A 24,697-nucleotide genomic window follows, 5' to 3' on the forward strand; every position below is an offset into this window, starting at 1 on the left:
GGAACCTTTTCCATCCATTTAGGAATATGGCTGGGCTCCTGCTGGGCTCCAGGAAAGGTGTTTAGGGAGCCTGGGGAAGGAGGTAACACCATCGGTCTAGGAAGGAGGGAACAGAAGAGGAGAATGAATACACTTGTGCACAAAGCTGACAAGGGGGGTGGTGGGGACCTCCTTCATCACCCCCCAGCCTGGGAGTACGGTCTGTCTGAGACTATGTGGCTCTCCAAAAGGATGCATTTGGGAAGGTGAGGAGAGTAAGCCTGGTGCCCACAGTCCATTGTGCCTGTCCCAGCTCTGGGACCCTGAGTGGCAGATGAATTTGGAGGGGAACCATCCGCCATTCTTCGGGAGTTGGGGGGCCCTTGTGCTATGTGCTAAGTGTTGGGAACAGGCAGAGCTGGAGTGGAAGGAAGGCACCTTGGGCTGTGGAACTTCATCAGCCAGAACAGATGCAATGGACATCGGACATCGGTTAGACAGAGTGGTAGGGACAGGAGGGGCCATCACCAATAGTCTGCACACTGTCCCTTTCCTCCATTCAGCAGCATTTCATTTTCAAGACAACCCCTCCCCGTACACACACCAAGACATAGCCAGACCTAACAGAGCCAATCATGGGCCACCCTGGAGCCTTCCTCTGCTCAAGCACCCAGAAGTTTGCGTGACCCTGCAGCCAGACCTCTGTGACCTTTGTAGACCAGAAAGCATGACTGCCAACCACTGGACTCAAGCCAGACTCAGCTGCTTGATTAAAAAAAGAAAGAAAGAAAAAGAGTGAGGCCGCCCCAGAATGGACCTGGCTTCGGTCCCCAGCATTCCATATGGTCCCCCAAGCCAGGAGCGATTTCTGAGTGCATAGCCAGAAGTAACCCCTGAGCATCGCCAAGTGCGGCCCAAAAACCAAAAAAAAAAAAGGGGGGGTAGAGGGGCTGGAGTAATAGATAGTAGGTAATGTTTGCCTTGCTTGCAGCTGACCCAAGTTCATTCCCCAGGATCCTATGGCCCCTTAAGCATACCAGAACTCACTATTCCTGTGTACAAAGAAAGCAACCCCTGAGCACTGCCCAGAGTGGCCCCCCAAACAAACAAACAAACAAACAAAGAGTTGTGAGCAAAACTGTTTGACACTGTGTTAGACTGTGGGCACTGCCAAAAAGAAGGGGCAGAGGAGTGGGCAGGCAGGAGAAACGTCAAAGAGCTAAGTTCAGGCTTTGCCTGTGGGAGGCTGGACTATATCCCTAAGTTTCAGTGTCCACCTTGCACAGAACTGAGAGTAAAGTCCCAAAATCCCATTGTACATGCACACCCCCACAGTAATAAAGAAGGAAACTCATTCCTTCCTGCCCTCCAGAGTACAAAGCTGCGAGAGCCACGGAAACCTCTTGCATGTCCCAATTTCCAAAGCTTAAAATTTTCATGCATGCACTGGAGGAGGGTTTTGACCCAGCAGAGATCGGCCACCCCCCAAGAAGAAATGCATGCGTCCTTAGAATGCCAAGTCTCACAAGCCAGCTGAAGGGAGTAAATCTACCCCAAAAGGGTCTGTGTGGTCGCCCACCAGCCAGCCTACTCCTGCCCCAGAGTGCCCCAGACGACACTACAGCCAAGGTCGATAGTTGCCTGTAGAATCCTGCCTCAGTCACCCGTAGCTTCTGGCCTCCTTACAAAACAGTCAAGAGGGAATGAAAGGGGGAAAGCACAGACTCAGGGGTGGGCTGGCAGGAGAGTGGCACAGACTGCAGTGGCTGTTCCTGCAGGGAATATGGCAGTTCCGAGGACGGAGAAGGGAGCCAAGGCAGGTTTCTGGCAGGTGGCACAGCACTTAGAGCGGTGTCTCTGGTTCTCATGAGAAAAGAGGCTGCAGAGGGGAAGGTGAGAGGATGAGGGGTACAGAAAGACTCCCGCTCTCAGGCTGGCTGCCGGCTGGCTGGCTGACCTGGGCCTGAGCCTCTTTCCCTCTCTGGGTTCCCTTTCTCTTCATCAGTCAAATGAGGGAGTCGGGCTGGATAATGTCTAGCGTTCTTCCATCCTTAAGAGGCTATGATGGAGGAGAAGGGGTGCCAAGCGGTATTTTGGGCCCGATATTATAGGACAGATCAAGTGCAGAGGGTCCTGCAAACCACTAACAGGGACTGTCTGTCCCCGGCCACCTAGTCATTAACCTTGACTCACCTCTCCCGCCAGGGACTGACCCAGCCTCCGGGCCACCGTCTCTTTCCCCCCCTGCATTCCAATCTGCCCCCACAAACAGTGCTTTCCTGCTGGCATCCTGAGGTTGCAGGACAGCTGGCCCTATGCCGTGTCCCTGGGTGGGTGACAGTCAGAGAAAGGCCAGTCCAGAGTAAACACAGCAGGAGAACCGCCACTTCTAGGGAGTCCGGTCCGGGGCCTCCTGGGTGGCTCTGAGCTGGGGAGGTCACACACTGGGGCACAGCAAGAGGGGATCGTGGTGGTACTGCCTCATTGTGGCCAGCCTGGCAGTCGGCTGGCTGGTGGGTGACCATACAGAAGACCCTTGTGGGTGTAGATTTGCATCATTCAGTGGGGCTTGTACTTGGGGTTCTAAGGGTGCATTTTTCTTTTGGGGGTGGCCAATCTCTGCCGTATGGTGGGTGTTCAGTCAAAACCCTCCTGTGTGTGCATGAGTCAGGCTTTGGAAATTGGGACCTGCAAGAGGTTTCTGTGGCTCTCAAAGCCCTGTCCTCTGAGGGGCAGGAAGGAATGAGCTTCCTTCTTTATTTCTCCACTCTGGGACAGGAGCAAGCGACAGCTGCAATGTGGCCTACAGAAAAGCACGTATGTGATCGGAGGACAGAGGATGTGAGGACGCTGAGCAATAAGGGGAGGGCTGCTGACTAATCTCTCTCCGAACCATCTCCTTGGCTCCTGTTGCTCCTTTGCTGGGATTCGGTTCTCAATGAGATGCCGCTTCTCTGTACTCCCTCAGTGGGACCCTTTCCCCAACTTCCTGTTTCCCTAATCTCTCCTTTTGGTATGTAAAAAACACACCTGGACCACCTTTATTCTGGATAATCAAGAGTCTGGCTTTGGGGCTAGAGAATGGAAGCATGGGGCAGGAGAGGGAATAAAACACATGGCGCGTAGGCAGCACATGGCATAGAAAAAAGCCTCGAGGAAGCAAGCAAGCTGACAACGAGGAATATCTTTTCTGACTGCTGTGTACATTTCTCTGCCTCTATTACCCTGCTTCATCAGATCCGTCCGCCTGAGGGGTCAGAAACATGGAGCCTGGGTGGCTTCACCCAACTCTTGGATTATTTTATATTCTTATTTTACACTTCAGCAGCCCTCCCACTATGCTGGGACCCCCCCCCCCACTTCCATCCTGCCTGCCCTGGTCTAAAGCCACATTTCCTTTCCACAAGTACATGAGCTTCCAGTATCACTTACTGTAAAAGTAGAACTCCACAGAAAGAAGGTTCATGTGTAACTTTGGCCACCTCTGATCGCTGGTATCAAGCCCAGTGCCTTACTCTGTGTTCAAGTGTTCACTAAGCAGTTGTTGAGTGGGGCTGGAGTGATAGCAGAGAGGGCAGGGCATTTGCCTTGCACGTGGGCTACCCGGGCTTGATCCCCAGCATCCCTTATGGTCTAATGAGCCTGCCAGGAATCAGTGCAGAGCCAGGATTTACCCCTCAGTGCTACCAAGTGTGGAATGCGGCCCAAAACAAAAGAGCAAAAAGGAGCCCTTGAGGAGGTGGAGTGCTTGTTTTGCATGAAGCTAACCTGGTTTCAATCCCTAAATCCTATCTGTTCCCCTGAGCCTGCCAGGAGTATCTTCGAGCTCAAAACCAGGAATAAGTCCTAAACACAGTCAGGTGTGAGGCAAAAAACAAAAAACACACAAACAAAAATAACTAGTGGAAAGGAGCAGGAAGAACTCAGCACTTTCCTCCTACAGTCCCACATTCAGTGGTCACAGGCTGACCTTAAAGTCCTTTATCTCATTCTATAAGTCAAGGGTGGTGAACAGGATTTTGACCCCCACTCAAAATGGCAATGTGCAATATGTATTTAATATATTATTGTTAAAATTATATGCTTTTGTGTGAGTGTTTGTCTGTTTTGGCAGGTCACTGTGTGGTGTGGCTCTCTGACTCTCACAGTTTAAAATTTTGGCTCTTTGTGTCGAACTTGTTCGCCACCCCTGCTATAAATTTGCCTGCCAGGTATAGGTTTTTCCATAAGGGGAATTCCAAAGAGCAAAACATTCAGGTAATTCATGTTTTGTTTTGTTTTGTTTTGTTTGTTTTGTTGGGTCTCACCCAGCTGTGCTCAGGGGTTACTCCCAGATCTGCGCTCAGAAATTGGCCCTGGCAGGCTAGGGGGACCATATGGGATGCCGGGATTCGAATCACCATCCATCCAGGGTCTGCTGTGTGCAAGGCAAATGCTCTACAGTAATATTATCTCTCCGGCCCCTCAGGTAATTCATGTTTATCTTTTTAGCCATATATCTGCTTTCTCCTAAAATACATGTCCCCAATATACATACATGTGCATAGAGACACATGTGTGAGGATGAGAAAAGAGAAAACATGTGCCACAGAACTCGGAGGACTCATACCTGCATTTCTCAGAAAGCGATTCTGGTAATCTCTGACGATTCTCGTTTTGGGGTCATAGAAACCATCTCCACAGTCGTAATGGCCTAGAGGCACCTTTCTGGGTGGGTCCATGTTGGTGAGTTGACAGATACCTTGAAAGGATAGTCAGGATTATTAAGAGTGCCAATGGGCCCAGAGAGAGAGTACAGTGGGGAAGGCAAGTAGCCTACCCAGGTTCAACCCCCAGTATCCCATATAAATTCCCCGTGACTACCAGGAGTAATTATTGAGTGCAGAGTCAAGATTAAGCTGTAAGCACCACAGAGTGTGGCCCAAAAAGAAAAGTAATAACTTCCCACCAAAGCTCAAACCCAACTAACTCTCCATATAGAGGGGCTGTTGCCATTGTGTTGGGGAGAAACTGAGGCACAGAGAGGTCAAGGCCCTGCAGTGCCTGGTTCTGAACCAGGGTAGTGGAGCTGAGATTTAAGATGTAGTCATTCTGGCTCCAGAAAGTGGCTCCTTTGCCTTCTGCAGTCCCTGCTGAAACCCTGAGTTGGTGCCATGGTCATAGCCCTTCCCTCCTATCTATTAACCACCCAGTGATTGTGGGGGTAATGAGACAGGCAGAGCCTGGTACCTGCTGGCTTCAGACCGTTGCAGATCTCGGTGTAAAATCTCCGATCGTAGCCGTCACAGTAATGCCAGAACTTGTCCTCATACTGCAGGCCATCCTCGAAGGTGTAGGTGCCCTGCGACACAGGCCATAGGCAAGTTTGTCTAGGTCGCCAAGAATGTCCCTTTGCCAAGGCCAGACATCTAGGGGAAGGGTGGTTCTCTCTGAGGGAGAGGAAGTGACCTCTCACCCAATAACACAGCTCTGAGGAGGACGGGACGCTGAGGGCTGAGCTCTGTGGCTGGCACTGGGGGGCCTTAGGCAGATGGCCTGACTGGCCTGCCCTCTGGAAGATTAGAACTATGATGGAGAGTTATTCAGCACCTGTTTCTAAGCACTTGAGAAATAATGGCAAATTGGAGGCCAGCAAGATGGCACATCAGGGAAGGCACTTGCCTCAACCCCCAGCATCCCATATGGTTTCCAGAGCTGTGCTAGGTGTCATCCCTGAGTGCAGAGCCAGGAGTAAGCCCCGAACACCACCAGATGTGCCTCTCCCCCAACAACAACAAAAATAAAGTTTTTATGACTTTGATTATTATCAAAGCTAAAAAGGTCGAGGGCTTTTGTCCAAACACAGCCTGCCTATGCTGCCTTGGTGACGAAGGAAGTCTCAGGAAGCAGCCTTCACACTGGCCTGGGCACCCGGAAACATGGGTGGAAATTCCACATACTCCTTCCTTATGCGACCTTGGGCAAGTCACATCCTTTTCCTGGAGCTTCTTTTCCTTCTCCAAGCTCTCTAAAACAAGGAGCAGCTCTTCACCTTCCTCAGGTCAGGAGCTGGCTGCGCCTGCACGTTCTTCCTGAGTTACTGATCACTCCCCAGAGAAAAAGAGCATCCCTATTTTTACATACTGATCCTTGAGCTGTACTCACAGCCCACACAAAGCCAAGAAAGTGAGGGATTGTGATCAGATTGGCTGTTTAATAGGGATGGCAGTAGCAGCTAGCGTGTTCTCAGCAGCTCCTGCTGGCCAGGTGCTGGGTATGGCCCCAACGTAAACGGCTCACTTCTAAATAACTGCAAGGGAGGTGCCTAGTGCTACTGTAGGTGGCTGGATTGTGCCCTACCCCCAGTCTTTCTAAGGAATCCCATTGAATTCCTGGAACCTGGACCCTGTTAAGTATACCGCCTACTATGATGGAAGAGATTTGCAGATGTGAGGAACTTAAGGGTCTGGAGGGGGGAAAATGATCCTAGATTCTCCAGGGGGGTGTAGTAAAACAGATTAATTATGGAGTACTGGATGGAAGTGGATGACGGTGAGATGGATGGAGGGTGAGGCCTTTCTCTGCCGGCCCAGGCCACGCATCTCCAACTCCCTCCAACCTGAGCACCTGAGGGTTCAGGGTAGCCTCGAGAAAAAGACTCACAGCAATCAGGAGATTGTTTCAGGAGACTTTAGCTTTATTCAGGCCCTAGCCACCACGTGTGGCTTCTATCATAACCTTCAAGCAAGCTCCATTATTACCCATGCATTCAACATGTTTCTTCTCCCTCCATCCTGTCAGCTCTCCTATTCCTTCTCTCTCGCTGAATCTCTCTCAATCCTCAATTCCCTTCCTGCCGCTGAGGCAATCTTTTTGTTACCTACCAAAGATCCCTCCCAGAAATAGGCATGTCTTACCATCAGGTAAGGTTACACAGGAAGAATGGGGGATGAAGTTAACAGGGGGACCAATGCAATCCAAATCTTTCTAAGAGAGAGGGGTGAGTCAGAGAAAGAGAAGATGATAATAAAAGCAGAAGGAGAGCCCATGAGTTGATGAGAAGACCAGGATGATGCATAGCCATAGGCCAAGGAATACAGGCAACTTCTAGCAGCCAGAAAGGAACCTGGATCTTTCTGGAGCCCTGGAATGCAGGCAGAGAGTGAGTCTATTTTAGACTTCTGACTTGCAGAAACTTCTGATTTTATTTGTTTTTATTTTGGGCCTCACGCAGCAATGCTCAGGGGTTACTCCCGGCTCTGCACTCAGAAATTATTCCTAGAGACGACTGAGGGACCATTTGGAATGCCAGGGATTGAGCCTAGGTCAGACTCATACAAAGCAAGTGACCTACCTGCTGTGCTATCCATCACTCTGGCTCTAGCTTCTGATGTTTTGTTGTTTTTTGGTTTTGGGGTCACACCGGCGATGCTCAGGTGTCACTCCTGGCTCTGCGCTCAGAAATCGCTCCTGGCAGGCTTGAGGGACCATATGGGATACCGCATTCGAATCACTGTCCTTTCTGAATTGGCTGTGCTATCTCTCCGGTCCCTGCTTCTCATGTTTTAAGGCACTGAGTGGATCATGTTCTTAGTTTACAGCCACAATGGGAAACTAATCCACTGGTCCCGGTTCAGAGACAAGGACCACAAATGCCAGAAAGGAACACGGTTGAACCCACAGCCACACAGTTAGTGCACAAAAATAAACTGAGGTTAATCGGGGACATACTAGGGCTCTTCTGGATGTGGAGGCAGAGAAATCCCAAGCCTGGAGAGATTTTGAGAAAGAGAGATGGGGCATGGACAGGGGGAGGCCACCAACCAGGGAGGGCAGGAGTGTCCCCTCTGCAGGCACTGCCTAGCTGTTCACCTTGATGGCCAGTCCGTTCTCCCAGGTGGCATCGAATCGACTCCCATTGGGGAAGTACAGCGTCCCTTCACCGTGGAACATGCCATCCTTCATGTCCCCAATGTATCTCGTTTCAGTGGGGAGGATGTATTCGGCCTTGCCCTCCATCCTGTAAGCAAGAGGGGGCATCGCTGAGTCCCATGTGGTAATTGGAGGATCTGAGGGAGCAGGTGCTGGGGAAGGAATGGTGTAGCTGGGGAAGGACTCAGTTTTGCTTCCCAGCATTGTTCCACACCAAGCCAGCATTTGGTTCACTTCCCTCCAAAGACAGCAGGAGTATGAAGGGAAGGGCTAGAACTTAGTCCTTCCTCTCAGCCAGCAGCTGTCCTGGCACTTACACTGCCCCCTACTCCACCTCTTTTCAGGTCCAGAGTCAAGGGGTTCTTCCCAAAACTCTATAGTGGCCTCCACTGGGCAGAAGTAATGGCCTTGTCTATCAGGCGTCTATCTGGTCTTTGTCCTCTCTGTCCCCCACAACAGCCACTCTGCACCTAACACATGTGGGCTAATTGGAAGTGTAAAATTTATTTTGTTTTACTTATGAATTTGGGGGGGGGTCTCTCAAGAGACCTGGGGGCTCCTGTTCGCAATTCTTGGCTAAGTGGGTGGGAGGTTCAATGTGAGGGCTTGAGGAGCTTGGAGAGACAGTACAGCTTGCTTTTCATGAAGCTGAACTGGAGTTAGAGCCAGGAGTAAATCCTGAGCACCATTGGGTGCATTACCTCTCCTTCACAAACCAAAACCCTCCTCTGCAACCCCAAAAATTCAGTGCAAGGGTCCAAGTTGGCTATGCTGCTTGGGCCCTATAGTGTTAGGGATTCCCTAACACGAACTAGGGATTCCCTAGTCACCTTGTGGCTCAAAAGGCTGCACATGGTGGTGCTTGGGAGCCTCCTGCTCTTTACCCTATAATGCTCAGAGGACCATATGGTACCAAAGATAAAACTGGGTTTGGCCACATGCAAGGCTCTCCAACTTGAGAGCATATTTCTTAAGCACTGGTTATAAGTCAACCCCTTTATTCTAAAAATTGTTAGACATTATCTCAGTTCATCTCAGCCACATCATTCATGAAGAAGCAGCTCAACAAGCACTGCTAGAAATGATCCCTGAGCAGAGCCATGACCACCACTGGGGGTGGCCCCTAAACCAAAACAATAATTTAAAAGAAATATGCCTCATTCCTTACCCACTAGATTGGGTCAATGTCTTTCTACCTAGGCATTTATATAGATTTGGTCAATGTTTGCTGAGTGTTTTATTTATTTATTTTATTTATTCTGCTGAATGTTTTGGATGATTTCTGAGTCATACCCACCTGTATCTAGGCCAGGCCCCACCTCTCTGTGGCCTTGGCCAAACTTCAACACCTCTCTCAACTTGATTTTTGGGGTGGTGAGAGGGTTTGAGCTATACCTAGTGTAGCTTTTGGGGCTATTCCTGGATCTATGCCTAGGAGTGACCCCTGGTGGTACTCAGGGAACCCTATGTGTTGGTGGTGGTATTTAAACTGTGGTCAGAGGCTCTATCTCTCAGGCCCAGACATCTTTTTTTACCCTTTTGTTTGAAATTACATCTGTTACTCTATGCACAGTCTGCAGCTAATCATTTTTTGGGGGGGTGAGCTACACCCAGTGGTAGGGATCAAACCCAGGTCATGACAAAAGTCATGTGGTGTTCTGCCACTAAACCACACTCCTGGCTCCTAATTCATTCTCTTATTAATTTGTAGAAATTATCTTCAAGTTTGGCCCTCCTAATAGTATCCAGTGTCTGTTCCCCTCACATCTCTTTATGCCCAAGAACCAACCACCTTTTCTGTTTCCATCCCTAGTCTTCTCCCAGTCAAACAGAATTGCCTGCCCTTTCCAGAAGCCTTTAATGGGCAAGAAGGGTGGGGGCACATCCTGCAGTGCTCAGGGGCTATTCCTGGAGTGATCCCTGGTAGAACTTAGAGTACTCTATGCGGTGTCAGGAATTCACTGAAGTTAGCCTCATGCAAGGTAAGTGCCTTAACCTCTTCTCTCTCTCTCTCTCTCTCTCTCTCTCTCTCTCTCTCTCTCTCTCTCTCTCTCTCTCTCTCTCTTTCTCTCTCTCTTCCCCCTCTCTCCCTCCTTCCCCTTCCCCCCACCCCACCAGGTCTCATCTATATAGCCCTTTAAATTATTGTACATCTGCTTGTCCTTCCTGGAAACATTCTTCACTTGGATTCTCTACCTAGCATTATCTCCTCCACAAAGCTCTCAGAGGCTCTCCCAATGGAATATGGAATATATGGACTCAGGAGCATCCCTGTATGGGAAAGCACATGGGCTATAGAGGTAGACCTACATTTAAATCTCTCACTTGCAAAGTGTTAACTAGGTCACTTTGGGCAAGTTCTGCAAATACTCTGGGCTTCATTTTTCCTATCTGTAAAATGGAGATGTGATAATTTACCCCATAGGGTTGTTTTGAGTTGGGGGGGATTCAGGAAAATCACTGTCTGAAATGTTCGGTTTATTCATTGGCAATACAGCTGTCAGACAGTAAGTGCCACATTTATACTTCCACATCTGAAACTGGCAGGTAACAAACAAATACATACAATCTATAGGGAATGATGGCATCTCAGCTAGGCAGGTGACTTGACAGGTAACCACCTTGAGCACTTTGCTTCACTTCTCTGGATATCCATTTTCCTTAAGAGTAAAAAATCAAAAGCAGGGGCCAGAGAGATAGTATGGAGGTAAGGCGTTTGCCTTTCATGCAGAAGGTCATCGGTTTGAATCCCGGCATCCCATACGGCGTCCCATATGGTCCCCCGTGCCTGCCAGGAGCAATTTCTGAGCCTGGAACCAGGAATAACCCCTGAGCACTGCCAGGTACGACCCAAAAACCACACACACACACACACACACACACACACACACACACAAAATAAAAAGCAACCATTCTCCCTGGGGCTAGAGATGAAGAGCTGGGTACACGCTTTGCACCCAGGTAGGATGCCTGGGTTCAGTCTCAGGCACCACAGATGGTCTTCCAACAAGGCCAGGAATGACTGTCGAGCAGGCAGGCATGTCTCCCTGCCCCATCCAGCAAACAAACTGTTAGGGTTCGAGTTGATATCCATGTTGGCGCGGAGAGTCCAAGACCACCTCTGGGGGCCGGAGAGATAGCATGGAGGTAAGGCGTTTGCCTTTCATGCAGGAGGTCATCGGTTCGAATCCCGGCTTCCCATACGGCGTCCCATATGGTCCCCCGTGCCTGCCAGGAGCAATTTCTGAGCCTGGAGCCAGGAATAACCCCTGAGCACTGCCGGGTGTGACCCAAAAACCACACACACACACACACACACACACACACACACACACACACACACACACACACACACACACAAAGACCATCTCTGATAACGCAAGGTGCAAAAGGGAGTTTATTCCGTGAACCGAGGTTCGAGCCTCATCCAACTATGGTGTCTTGGCAAGGACTCGGAGCAAATCTTCAAGCAGTTTATATAGAAATCACAAGCAGTAACAGTCCAATCATTTCATTGTATACATGTCTTAATTCATCACATTTTTCTGGCTCAACTTCGGTTGTCTAGGGAATACTCTGACTCAAACCCTGGCTCTCCAGGGTTTCTCTGATTCCAACTTGGGCTGTCAGGGGAGCCTTTTCAGATAGAACAACCCTAGCTCACTCAACCCCTAGTTCCTGATTCCTGGAGGGCACCAACTTTGCTTTTATTTTATCTGGTTTTATTTGAACTCTTTCTTTGCTTCAGCTAGGAGTGGAAAGTCCACTTGCCTAGGCTTTGGGCTCCTCTCAGTTTAGGGTTCCTTCTCATGGACTTACAGGGTGGGTTGGGGTGGGGTGGGGGATCTGGATCCTTGCAAAACAAACCCTAATTCGGTCTGCCAGTCACCCAGGTTGAAGGAGGCCAAATTTGGGAGAGTGAGTGGCAGGCCCGAGGTCCTTGCAAGAGGCAAAGGGACAGACGTTCGGTCTTCCTTCTCCAGGCATAGCCTGTTCAGCTGGGTCCAATGCTACCTACCTCCCATGGACGTATTCCCCCAGGTACTGGCTCCCTGTGTACTGCATGCTGCTCTGCGGGGCTCTGCGTTGGGCTTCCCCCGTCACCACGGCAACCAAGGGCCGTGGGGGCGGGCCCAAGTGAAACTCTGCCCTGCGCCGGGCGGAAGTGCCCGAAACCTCCGCGCATGCCCCGCGACAGACCGCTGAGCCGCGCGTGCGTAGTCCGACGCGCGCGCGCGTAGTCAGGACCACGCACGCGCAGCTCGGCCCGCGCCTGCGCAGGGCGCCCCGGCGTCGCTCTTCCGCCCGGCCGCCCGTAAGGGGAGTTCAAGGAGACGCGGCGTCGCGGCCGAGGGCACCTCGCGGCGGGGTCGGGGCTGCGCCACCATGCCGGGCATCGTGGAGCTGCCGACTCTGGACGAGCTGAAGGTGCAGGAGGTGAGGCTCGTCCGCAGGGCCGCGAGCGGGGCGGCGACCCCTGCCCCGGGGCCGTCCTCAGGCCTGCTGCCGCGCGAGCTCGCCGTGGCCCCGCCGGCCCGCCAGGCCCCGCTCCGGGCTGCAGCGTCGGCGCCAGCTGCGGAGGACCTTGACCCCCAGCCCGGGCGCGAGGCAGGAGGATGCACGCACCGCCTGGCTTCTGCCGAGAGGCCCTGGACGACGGCAGGCGGAGGAGGGTCGTGCCCGAGGCTCGAGTGTTGAGGGCCGCAGGGAGCCAGAGTACCGCTGGCAGGGTGCTGGCCTTGCACCTGACTCAGTCTGGGGTCTCCAGCACCCAGAGGCCCCTGGAACTCAGCAGTGGCTCCTGGAGTGCAGAGCCAGGAGTAACTGACTCCTAACAGCACTAGGTTGCCCACCCTCAAAAGATAAAAAGCCCCCAATTTTGGGGGGGGGAACCACACCTGGCAACACTCTGGGGTTACTCCAGGCTCTGCACTCAGAAATCGCGCCTGGCAGGCAGGCTCAAGGGGGGGACCCTCTGGGATGCCCTATGGGATTCGAACCGCCGTCCTTCTGCCTGCAAGGCCAACGTTCTTCCTCCGTGCTATCTCCCCGGCCCCAAAGCCCCCACATTGAAGTGTCCCAACGTGATTGTATTTCCCCCCTTCACATGCACAATGTTCGTGATGTGGAATTCATTGGAATCCTCCCACAACACTATTCGTTGCATCTTCTGCTTGTAGGAAAAGAAACAGCTCCGAAGAAGAGGCTCTCGAGGTCATATAGTGTGGTGGCTGGTTCTAAGTCCTGTGCTTTTTTGCTTTTGGGTCACTCTTGACTTTGGGGTCTGGGGTGGGGTCGCCTTTAGCTGTGCTGCACAGAGTACCATGTGCCACCCCTGGAACCCCTACCTCCTTGCAAAGCACAGGCCTGGCTTGCAAGCTCTCGCTGGCCCTAAAATTCTAGTTTGGAAATGACAGTGTTGGGGGCAGAATCGAGGATCAGAGGGCTCTATTGGACCTCTTTGTGCTTGGGGAGACCAGTGCTGTGAAGCGAGTAACTGGACCAGGTGGGCTTTTTGGAAGTGAATTTGCAGGACTAGGTGGAAAGAGTTTGGTTTGCTTTGATCTGGGGGCCACTCCCCACGGTACCAGGGGCTACTCGGGTTGTCTTGTTTCAGGATAGCCCTCCACCTGGCTTCTTGGGGACCATGCCGTGCTGGGGATCAGACCTGCGGATGCAGTAACTCTGAGCTGTCTCCCTGGGCCAAGATGAAGATTTGAAGTCAAGGGATGGCAGAGTAGGGCTGAATAGGAAAAAAAAAATTAGACACCATGGTGGAAACAGTGAGCAGGAATAAATACGTCAAATTCACTGTATTGACAAGTCAGAAATTCACATGATGTTATCCTGTGTGACTGTTTTTTTTTGTTTTGTTTTTGGTTTTTGGGTCATACCCAGCAGCGCTCCGGGGTTACTCCTGGCTCTACGCTCAGAAATTGCTCCTGGCAGGCTCGGGGGACCATATGGGATGCCAGGATTCAAACCAATGACCTGTATGAAAGGCAAATGCCTTACCTCCATGCTATCCCTTCGGCCCTTTTTATTTTTATTTGTTTTTATTTGGGGGGGGGTTGTGTGACTTTTTCTTGATGTCTGTGAGAAAGGCAGCCATAGTTTTGTTTGTTTTGTTTTTTTGGGTCACACCTGGCAGCGCACAGGGGTTACTCCTGGCTCTACACTCAGAAAGCACTCCTGGCAGGTTTGGGGGATCTTATGGGATACCGTCATTCTGTATGCAAGGCAAATGCCCTACCTCCATGCCATCTCTCCGGCCCCCTCTGAAGCATTTCTAGCTGTGATCAGGGACTTAAAACTAGTGTTGACATGGAGTGAGGGGCCTATGCTACCAACAGTCTATCTTTTATTTATTGTCCCGCAGAGAAACCATGTTAGTTTTGTGGCTCTTTATTGGGGGGGGGGGGGGGGGAACGACACACCAGGCAGTGCTCAGGGTTATTCTTGGCTCTGCACTCAGAAATCACTCCTGGCAGGCTCATGGGACCATGTGGGACGCTGGTTATTCACTTGGGTCGGCCACATGCAAGGCAAACACCCTAGTCTCTGTACTATTGTTCTGCTCCCTCTTTTTTTAAATTAACTTTTTAACTGAATCATCGAGATACACAGTTATAAAGTTGAGTTTCAGTTATACAATTTTCCAATACCCATCCCTTCTCAGTGCACACTGAAATCCCTTTTTAGCAATATTGCCTCTTGTTGTTTTGGTGTTTGGGTCACTCCCAGCAGTGCTCAGGGGTTATTCCTGGTTCTGTACTCAGAAATCGCTCCTGGCAGGCTGGGGGACCATATGAGATGCTGGGAATCGAACCATCGACCATCCTGGGTTTGCTATGTGCAAGGCAAATGCCCTACCACAGTGCTATCTCTCCGGCCCCCTCTTTTTTTTTTTTTTTTTTTTTGGATTTTGGGTCATGCCTGGCGATGCTCAGGGGTCACTCCTGCCTCTACGCTCAGAAATCGCTCCTGGCAGGCTCAGGGGACCATATGGGCTGCCAGGATTCGAACCTCCGTCCTTCTGCATGCAAGGCAAACACCTTACCTCCATGCTATCTCTCCAGCTTTTTTTTTTTTTTTTTATTCAAACTTTAGTTTGGTTCAGCAAACATCTGAGGTTTTTTTTCTTTCTGTGGAGGAAAAATAGTTTCTTTGCAAGGGTTCACACAGTTGAATTGAGAAACAGAAAATTACAGAAATAACTAGCAAGACAAAGTATGATGATAGAGTGTGGAAGAGAGACTGGCGATGGCTTAAGAAAAGAGTCGGGCTTGAAGTCACGTCTGAATGCCTGGCCTCTGTTGCCTTCCTTGATTGGGCGTATTTAGCGTTTGCAGGCACCGCTATTTTGTAGTAAAATGAAGTGATTCCAGCTGTATCATTTGGAGGCCACACGGGGGACAGAGAGGGTGTTGCTTGGGATAATGTGATACTAAGTGGCATTGGAGGACCTGTGGAGAGCGGGAGAGGGGGAGGCTCCTGAGTCTTCTGGGACCCGAGCTGGGGAAATTGCAGGCCCCCGAATGGGTGCCGAGCTGCGAGAGTGTATTGTTCTGGAAGAACTTGGATGTGTCCCTGCATCTCCAGAGTGTGTTGGATGAGAATCTGGGAAAAGTTATTTGGACCCAGAATGCTTTGAACGCCATTAAGGTTCGCTGCTTAGAGGGTTTGGTGACTTAGGTTTGGTTCGGTTTGTTCTAATAGATGAGAGGAGCCTCGAGGTGGGATTGCTGGATCATGGGACTCTCCTTCCTTTGAGCATCTCCGTGTTGTTTGCCATAGGGGCTTGCATTGACTGCAGAGGCTGGTTCCTTTCCCACCATACCCCATACCAACACTGGTTTATTTTTTTTATTTTTTTATTTTTTTGGTTTTCGGGTCACACCCGGTGGGCGCTCAGGGCTCAGCGCTCAGAAATGGCTCCTGGCAGGCACGGGGGACTATATGGGATGCCGGGATTCGAACCACCATCCATTCTGGGTTGGTTGCGTGCAAGGCAAATGCCTACCACTGTGCTATCTCTCCAGCCCCACTGGTTTTTATTTATTTATTTATTTATTTATTTATTCTCACTGGTGTGAGGTGATGCCTCCTTGTCATTTTGATATGTGTTTTCAAATATGAAGCAATAATGAATGCTCTTTAGTTTTTATTTGGGTAGGGGGCTTGGGCCACACCTGGCCATGTTCAGGGGTTACTCCTGACTCTGCACTCGGGAATCACTCCTGGCGGTCAGGGGGACCATATGGGATGCCTGGGGTTGAACCTGGGTTGGTGGTGTGCAAGGCAAGTGCTTTACCCACTGTACTATCTCTCTGGCCCTGATAATGAATGCTCTTTCTGCTGCTTTTTGGCCATCTGTATGTCTTCCTTGTGGAAGTGAAGTGTCTATTCACTTCTTTTCCCATCTTTGTTCTTTGTTGTTGGGTTACTGATGTGTTTCCGTGTGTATGTGTGATTTACAGATTTTGGATGTTAGTCCTTTATCTATGGACCGTTGGAGAGCAAGGGGGAGTGGAATGATTAGGTTGACCGGAAGGAATTTAGGAGCATAGATGGAAGGTTGAGGCCTGTGGTTGGTGGTGAAGGGAGATAGTAGCTTGCTCCAAAAGGCATATTGGGATTTAGGGCTGGGAGATGAGGCACAGAGAATGGCGTGTCAAAGCCTAGCTGATTAGGGGTCACTCTAGTCAGGCCTAAGTGGGAGCAAATGGTGGGGCGACAAAGGGCATTGACAGGGCAGTTTTTTTGGGGGTGGCAGCTTTGAAGGTGGGCTGGGGGGAGGGGAATCTGCTCTCAGGAGCAAGGGGAAGGAGCTGGTGCGAGAGTTGGAACAGGAGAGCCTAGACCGGATCCCACTCACCCTTCCTCACCTGGAGGAGAAGCAAGCAGAGATTCATTCAGGACGTGTGGAGGTGACTAGCTATAGGGGCTGCTAGGACTGAAGGAGACTCTCATGGTGCTTCTTCAGACTGCATCCCCTGCACGCAGCACTTCTCAGCCGAGATGGGCTCTAGAGTTTCACGAGCGGCAGGGAGGCAGCTACTACGTCAGCCTGTGTTTTAACATCATCCTGGGGTTTGGGTGTGAACTATAAGAGGAAAGAAGGAAGGAGAAGTGGAAGGAACAGGATGGCATGCAGCTTTGTCAGTGAACGTTTTTAGTCTTAGCTGTCAAGAGTTCAGCAGGATAGTTCCAAAGAGGATACGATGTGTTTGGGGTTAGAGTGATGATAGTAGTGGGATAGTAGGTGGGAGCCTTGCACATGGCCAACACAGGCTCAATTCCTGCCATCCCATATGGTCCCCTGAACATCGTGAGGAATGTTTCCTGAGTGCAGAGCCAGGAGTAACCCCTGAGCATCCCTGGATATGGCCCAATACCCACCCCCCAATAAAAAAAAGATAAAAGAGGATGCAGCGTACAACTAGTTTGAAGATTGAATAGACACATTTTATTTAAAGAGTAGTAGAAGAGAAATGTGCCAGTCACTTCAGGACCTGGAAAGAAGAACGGAATGCAGATGTCCTTGCTCTGGGCAGGGGGTTTGCCCACAGCTGCCTTGCGGGTTCAGGCCTCTGCTCTCCAGCTGCAGGTGCTTGGTGACCCAGAGGCAGTGTTACCTGACTTGGGGAGAATTCGTGCCCTTGCAACTTTGGATCTCTTCTGGAAACACAAACCCAAGTCCTCCCCTCTCAGGTGTCACATTCTGGTGGCCACAGAGTCGCCTCTGACACAAAAATTCTAGACATATGAAAACCCAGAAGAGAACCAGAATTGGGAAAGTACCCTTTCTGCCTAGTTGAAGATGTAACAAGATGTATGAATTATTGTGGGGAGTAGAGGTAGCAGTCTCTGGAAGAATAATCAGGAGGGTTTGGAAGAGGGTAGCCCTCCAGACCACAGAACACAAAACACACGTGGCTGGGGCTGGAACAGTAAGACAGCAGGTCTTTGCACGTAGCGTCCTTTCACGTGGCCAACCTGGGTTCAGTCCCTGGCGCACACACACCCCCTGTAGTTTCCCAAGCACCTCCATGAGTGATCCTTGAGCACAGAGCCAGGAGTAAGCACTGAGCATCAACCAAGTGTGGTTCAAAAAATAAACAGGGCCCGGAGAGATAGCACAGTGGCGTTTGCCTTGCAAGCAGCCGATCCAGGACCAAAGGTGGTTGGTTCAAATCCCGGTGTCCCATATGGTCCCCCGTGCCTGCCAGGAGCTATTTCTGAGCAGACAGCCAGGAGTAACCCCTGCGCACTGCTGGGTGTGGCCCAAAAACCAAAAAAACAAAAAACAAAAAACAACAACAAAACCCCCAAAATCCCCAGATGTGTCCACAGAGCACCAAAACCTGTAGTGCGGCCCCTTGGCATATGCACCCCAGCAGTGAGCTGTGAACTCAGCTGTGTTGTGTTTCTCAAGCAAGTGTCCTGGGCCACAAGTTTAGGGCTGGCAGAGGGCGCCAGGTCACCAATCTCTACTCTGTTTCCGCAGGTGAAAGTCAGCTCTGCGGTGCTCAAGGCCGCTGCCCACCACTATGGTGCCCAGTGTGACAAGCCCAACAAGGAGTTCATGCTCTGCCGCTGGGAGGAGAAGGACCCTCGCCGGTGCCTGGAGGAGGGCAAGCTTGTCAACAAGTGTGCGCTGGACTTCTTCAGGTACACTCAGGCTCTTCGGGACGGTTTTCAGGGCAGAGCTTGGAGGGGAGACTTGGGAAGCAGGTTGACCCTCGTCATTACTGGGTCAGCGGTCATGGTTTTGGTCCTCATTGTTTTGATCTTGCTGCTTTTCGCACTTTTCAGTTCACAAGCTCTTTTGCTCCTATGAGCCTCAGTTTCCCTGCTTGGAGCATAAGACCTGTCCGCCAGGGCTTAGGGAAAGAGTCTCCCCCCCCAAAAGCAGTTCAACCCAGGCTGGCCACACCTTGATGGTTTGTACTCATTCTGGAGCACACAGCGCGATGGAAAGAAGCTGTGTTCTCAGCTGCACTGGGAAGTAGACAGTTGGCTGTGCTTGATGGGCTGTGAGGGATCCCGTTCAAATTGTCCGAAATTTGAACAAGTTGTTGTAGGAAAATATTTTAACAGCCCTGTGAGTCAGAACTCCCTGTTAGTAAAGGGACAGGAATAAAGTTCAGAACGAATGGGCTGTGTACTGGCACAGTCTGCAGTGAGGGTGGGCATCAGGTAGGCTGGATGTAAGGCAGTTTAAAGGGTTCCATCCTTTGATTGCGGCTTGCGTTTGGCTCTGCTCCGTGCGGTCTTTTCTTGGTCAAAACTGTCTTCAGGGAGACTTTTTTCTTTGCTGAACAGAAGCCACAGTATCCACTGCAGGTGGCCGTTCTTTTTCTTTTGGGGGGCCCACACCTGGTGATGCTCCACGATGATTTCTGGCTCTGCACTGAGGAATCATGCCTGGTGGGATCAGGACCAAATGGGATGCCAGAGATCCCAGTTCATGCCGCCTCGTGCTCCGCAAGCGCCCTACTTATGCTATTGCTCTGGGCCTGCAGGTGACCATTCCTGTGAAAAACCCAGGTGCTTGTGCTCAGGATCAGGGCTCCTCCTGCAGGCCAGGGTGGCTGCGAGTCACCCACACTGGGAGAACAGTGCTGGGCTGGACCGGGCCTCATGTGGGAGTCCACTTAGAATCACCCATTCCACAGTGCAGTCAGCAGAGAGGGGCCACCCCCCAAGGAGATGCCGGAAAATAGGAAGGAAGTGCCGACTCTGCAAAATCCCCAGATGTCCACTGTGATGGCGTCAGAGGAAAACATCATATGCCTTTGCATAACAGCTGCTTTCTTGCTAGCTGCCGCTGTCTCTGTACACGCACTCGCATGCACACGCATTTGGTTTTGGACCACACCTGGCTGTACTTAGGGCTTAGTCCTGGCTCTGCACTCTCCTCTCCTTGGTCTCTCTTGATGCCTCACAAGCACCGCACATCCTTCTCCTGTCTAGGAACAAAAGGCGATTCTGTTCTGGCTTCGCAGTGTGTTGACAGTGTTGCCAGTAACATTGGGTGCTTGTACATTGATCTGAAATCCTCTTCTGAGATCGCTCTGGCCAGGCCCACGTCCTCTCAGCCTGGAGGTGGCGGTACCTGTCAGTAGAAATGCAACTTTCCCAGTTCCCGGGGTGCCTGAGGGATGTGGGAGAACTTCCATGCAAGTGGTGAGGTCATTCTGCTGGCAAAGGTCAGTAGGAAATTGTGTACCTGGTGGGGGTCCCAGGCTAACGCCCACAGTGGAGACCTGAAGGTGCCAGGAGTGTTCAGGGTCCCGACTCGGTGGCCCCTGTGGAGCCCTGGACACAGCAGCTCATCTCCTAGGTGGGGGCGTCTCGAGTAGCGATGATAGGGGTCCAGTTTGGGTACATGCGCCTACCTTGTCAAGGAGGTAGAAATCATCCCTGTGCTCCCTCCTTATACAGGGGTTGCAGAGGGAAGTGGGTACACAGGCTAGTGGGCCGGAGAGCAGCACACCAGGGTCCCTGTGCCACCCTCTGTCAGCGTCCTGTCCTGTGTATCTTGCACATGAGGTGTCCTAGGATATTGACAGTTCTCAGGAAGATGATGCTTATCCTGCTTTAAATGCAACCTTTGCCCAGCAGCCACTGGCACGGCCGGCCCAGCACTTTTCTGGGGCTCAGGATCAAGGCCTCACACCAGCACCTTTTTCTTTCGCTATTCCTAGAAGTTCCTTGAGGCGCTGTAGTGATCTTGCTTCTTTGCGGGAGCAACGAAAGGTCCGCTTTTCTCCCTGACTAGGAACCCTCTCGGGTTCGAGGTGTGTGAGCGCCTCTATAGGCCTGACCTCAGGGCTTGTCCACCTCAGCTGGGCATTTACCTGTTGCGGTTCATCTCCTCTTCCCTAGCTGTGGACTGTCTGTCTCTTCCGATTTTAGTGTGTGTGCTGCTGAAGTGAGCACGGACTGCCCCAACAACTATTCGTGAACCCAGCTCTGCCCCTGCCCCTTCTCTTCGGAAGTGGTCACACCAGTATGTCTAGCATTGGGTTTAGGGGAAAGAAGCAACAGGCCCCAGTGAGGGCTTCCTGTTCTCGGAGTGAAATGTATGTGTCCCAGGCCCAACTGTTTAGCCTCCCCTTATTTAATTTTGCTGTATAAAGATTTTTTTCCTCGGACATCGATAGTTCTTGGGATGAGGCACCTCCAAGATTGTCCTCCAAGTGAGCTAAGCTTCTGCATGGACCTTTCCTGCAGCCTTCGGTTTGGGGATCTGTTCCACTGGCCACCCTGCACACACCACACCACACCACCCTCTCCCTCTCGGCGCTTCTCCCAGGGTGCTACCTCATGCTCTCCTCTCCAGGCAGATTAAGCTCCATTGTGCGGAGCCCTTCACGGAGTACTGGACCTGCATCGACTACTCGAACCTGCAGCTGTTCCGGCACTGTCGCAAGCAGCAGGCCAAGTTCGATGAGTGTGTGCTGGACAAGCTGGGCTGGATCCGACCCGACTTGGGCGAGCTGTCCAAGGTAAGCTTGGGGAGCAACGGGGAACCAGGTGGGCATACACCAGTGGTGGTGGTACCCACTGCTGGGGAGGTCGTGGTGAGGCAGCCCCCAGGTGTAGCCGGCATGGGAGGGATACTGGTTTTGGAGAGCAGAAGGGGTCCAAGACACAGGTAAGTGGAGAAGGTGTGAAGACGCAGCAGCGCCAGGCCACCGGGGAGCTTGAAGGCTGCTGGGAAATCCAGTGAGGAGTAACTGGGTGGGAAAGTTGCGGCCATCTCAGAAGCACACCCACCGCTGTTCCATCCCTGAGCATCACTGGGGTCCCATGTAGAATGGAAAGCGAGCCCATTACCCCCCTCACTGTAATCACCCCTGTACTTTTTGGTTCTTCCTGCTGTGGTCCTCCCATGTCTTCATACTAGAATTCCTTAACAAGGATCTTTTGATGGGTGGATTGATTGATAGATTGATTTTTTGTTGGTAGTGGGGCTGTCACTCCCAACAATGCTGGGGCTCCGAGCCAGCTGTGCTTGTTGCCAGGTGGCTCTGGACTGGACTGGACTGCTCCAACTCTCCATACTGCAGGCTTTTGAGCTCTTGAGTTGGAGCTAAAACCTCCAAGTCAATGGACCTAGCCTAGAATCTCATCTTTGCTATAGACGTGATTGGGCTGGAGCGGTGGCACAAGTGGTGTAGGGCATTTGCCTTGTACAAGCTAATCTTGGACGGGCTGCAGTTTGATTCTCCCGGCATCCCATATGGTCCCCCAAGCCAGGACCAATTTCTGAGCCCATAGCCAGGAGTAACCCCTGAGTGTCACCGGTGTGACCCAAAACCCAGGAAGGAGGAGAGTAGGAAAGAAAGGAAGGAAGGAGGGAGGGAGGGAGGGAGGAAGGGAGGGAAGAAGGAAGGAGGGAAGGAAGAGAAAAGAAAAGAAAAGAAATCAGAGATCACTTTCTTTTTAAAAGCTTCAGGAATGAGGTTGGAGCATTCTTGGCCTAGCTGGGAGAGTGTTTGCCTTGCACACAACTGACCTGGGTTCAATCCCTTGGCACCCTGTATGGTGTCTCCTGAGCCTGCCAGGTATAATCCCTGGGGACAGAGCCAGGAGTAAAGTAAGCCCTGAGCATCATTGGGTGTAGCTCCCAAGCGGAAATAATTTGATTAATAAATAAATAAAAAATAGAACATTCAGGGCACTTGCTTACAAGATGACGCTTCCCCTCCACATCCTGGTGCAAAAGACCCGTTATGAAGTAGCCTGTTCTTGAGTTTTGCCACCTCCCATTCCTTGGGAATGGTACAGGGCGTGCGATGTGGAGGAGGGAACTCTGGGCTGGGTGGTTGTGGGACTCAGACCCATATCTACTGTGATCTACCCCTGAGCTCCGGACCAGCTCCAGAAACTCAGGGTGTGAGAGCAGAGAGTTGATTCCACTAATGCTGAAGAGCCCTAGACACTGGCCACATCTGTCGAAGTGGAGTAGCAGGGTGAATCCCCAGTTTTGGGTGGATTTCAGCTGGAGCCAGTGCCCGTGTCTGCCTGCAGGGCGCCTGGCCCACAGAGTCCAGTTGATCTCGCTTCCCTTTGTGCAGAGCCAGAGCTGAGATTGCTGCCATAGGTAGTGGAAAGGCGTTGCAATCTCTAAAAGAGGCCTGGAGGGCCGAGCTCGAGGTAGACCAATTGCTGGACTGTATGATCTGCATCCATGAGACTCGAACTTGGTTCCAGACGCCACACGCCCACCAGTCCCAGCGTCTGGTCTTGGTAGCTCATAACACCTCAGGCCCTGAGGGCTGGTCTGTGCTAGGACTGACCCCAGAGCTCCTGAGATCTTGGGATTCCTTCACTCCTACCCCTTAGGGTGGGAGGGCTGAGGGTTCGTGGCTTAACAGTGTTGCCTTGGTCTAACCACATCTGGGGCTCATCTTTACAGTCTCTGATCGACTTTGGGGGCCCTTTGGGGAGACACTTGGGCATAAATGCTTTGCCCCTGGCCTGGTCCACGCTACTCTCACTTTGTGCACACTGTCCAGCCTCGGCTGTACTTAGGTGACACCCCGATTTCACAGCCACCGGGCTCAAATGCGAACACCTGTGTCCTCCAGTCCCTTCATCACCTGGCCTCTATTTCCTGGGGTGGCACAGGATCTCTGAGCACAGGCTCTGCCCACGCACCCATCTTCATGAGAAGAACGCAGCCTATGGCTGAGAACCAGTGCTGCAGGGCGTCTCCCTCCAGGCTTCACTGGGCACTTCTCGCCCTCAGTTCTCTCCTGTGAGCCCCAGGCCTTGAGGGGGGACGGTCTGTCCACTCAGTACGTGTCACCACATTGGGCCCAGCTAGGCTCTGCTCTCAACAGCTCCATCGGTGGATGTGGGAGACGGTGCGTATCTCTTATGTCCCCGTCTGGGGTACAGGGATACTCTCTGCACTCTTTGTCTGCGCTCTTTGCTCCAGGATGAAACGGATCGAAATGGGACTTCCTTGGAGAGCTGTTGAGGGGGTGGCAGCTGCTATGTACTTGTCCCCAGATCACCCCACCCTCTCCTCAAACACACAGTTCTCTTTCTCTTTGCTTCTCGCAGGTCACCAAAGTGAAGACAGACCGGCCTTTGCCCGAGAATCCCTATCACTCGAGACCCAGGCCGGCACCCAACCCCGAGATCGAAGGCACCCTGAAGCCTGCCAAGCACGGCAGCCGCCTGTACTTCTGGAACATGTGAGACAGCCCGCAGCCCACACTTAGCCGCACTCGGTCACGCGCCCGGGTCACCGGCGCATCCGCGTCCTCTGATAGAGCGTTCTTTCCGGGATCACAAACGTTAACAGAAAAGTTAATTTATGTGACTTGGCAGTTGGTCTGTACTGTTTCCTGGCCATTAAAAAATTTGAAAGGAAACAGTTGTCTTTTATTATGTTTCATATCACCTTTTGGCCTCTAAAGATGACTTCCCTCGCTGCCTCTCCTCCCTCTCTCTGGCTCAAGAGGCACCCACAGGGTGCAGGGGAGAGGAAGCAGAAAGGGCGGGCAGCCCCGGGCACGTCTGAAGTCCCCACGGTCTTTCTTCCCAATCAGGGTCTCAGACCAGGGAGTCAGAGACCAGGCGCAGCAGATGAGGCATTTGCCTTGCACTCGGCGGACCCAGCACGCCAAAGTGTCCCCCAAGCACAGAGTGATCCTGAGCACAGAACCAGGCGTAAGCCCCGAACCTTGTCAGGTGTGACCCCAAAGCAAACAAAATAAATCTGCGTCTCAGACAAATCGATTTCCCCAGGTCATTTCGGGAAAGCATTCAGGACAGAAGC

The 24,697-nt window shown here is 51.7% G+C and overlaps 2 protein-coding genes across 3 annotated transcripts in view; one reads left to right on the forward strand and one right to left on the reverse strand.

Moving 5' to 3' along the window:
• The window catches only part of MORN5 (MORN repeat containing 5), a 28,330-nt gene extending 16,300 nt beyond the window's left edge, over positions 1-12,030 (reverse strand). Inside the window, exons 1-4 of one of the 2 annotated variants that reach the window (XM_049773082.1) lie at positions 11,909-12,030; positions 7,831-7,978; positions 5,209-5,320; positions 4,589-4,720 (exon numbers count right to left, since the gene is read on the reverse strand). In XM_049773082.1, coding sequence (XP_049629039.1) covers positions 4,589-4,720; positions 5,209-5,320; positions 7,831-7,978; positions 11,909-11,955 — 439 coding nt within the window. In that variant the 5' untranslated portion in view covers positions 11,956-12,030. The remainder of the gene's footprint in view (positions 1-4,588; positions 4,721-5,208; positions 5,321-7,830; positions 7,979-11,908) is intronic. The other variant, XR_007495851.1, reaches the window with a different exon arrangement.
• A 155-nt stretch (positions 12,031-12,185) lies between these two features.
• NDUFA8 (NADH:ubiquinone oxidoreductase subunit A8) lies at positions 12,186-24,290 on the forward strand. Its single transcript, XM_049773081.1, has 4 exons — positions 12,186-12,327; positions 18,401-18,564; positions 21,242-21,407; positions 23,977-24,290. The coding sequence occupies exons 1-4, from the start codon at positions 12,277-12,279 to the stop codon at positions 24,112-24,114; spliced, it is 519 nt and encodes a 172-aa protein (XP_049629038.1). The 5' UTR covers positions 12,186-12,276; the 3' UTR covers positions 24,115-24,290.
• The last annotated feature ends 407 nt before the right edge of the window (positions 24,291-24,697 follow it).

The sequence above is a fragment of the Suncus etruscus genome, chromosome 5 (genome assembly GCF_024139225.1).
Source record: "Suncus etruscus isolate mSunEtr1 chromosome 5, mSunEtr1.pri.cur, whole genome shotgun sequence".
NCBI lineage: Eukaryota > Metazoa > Chordata > Mammalia > Eulipotyphla > Soricidae > Suncus > Suncus etruscus.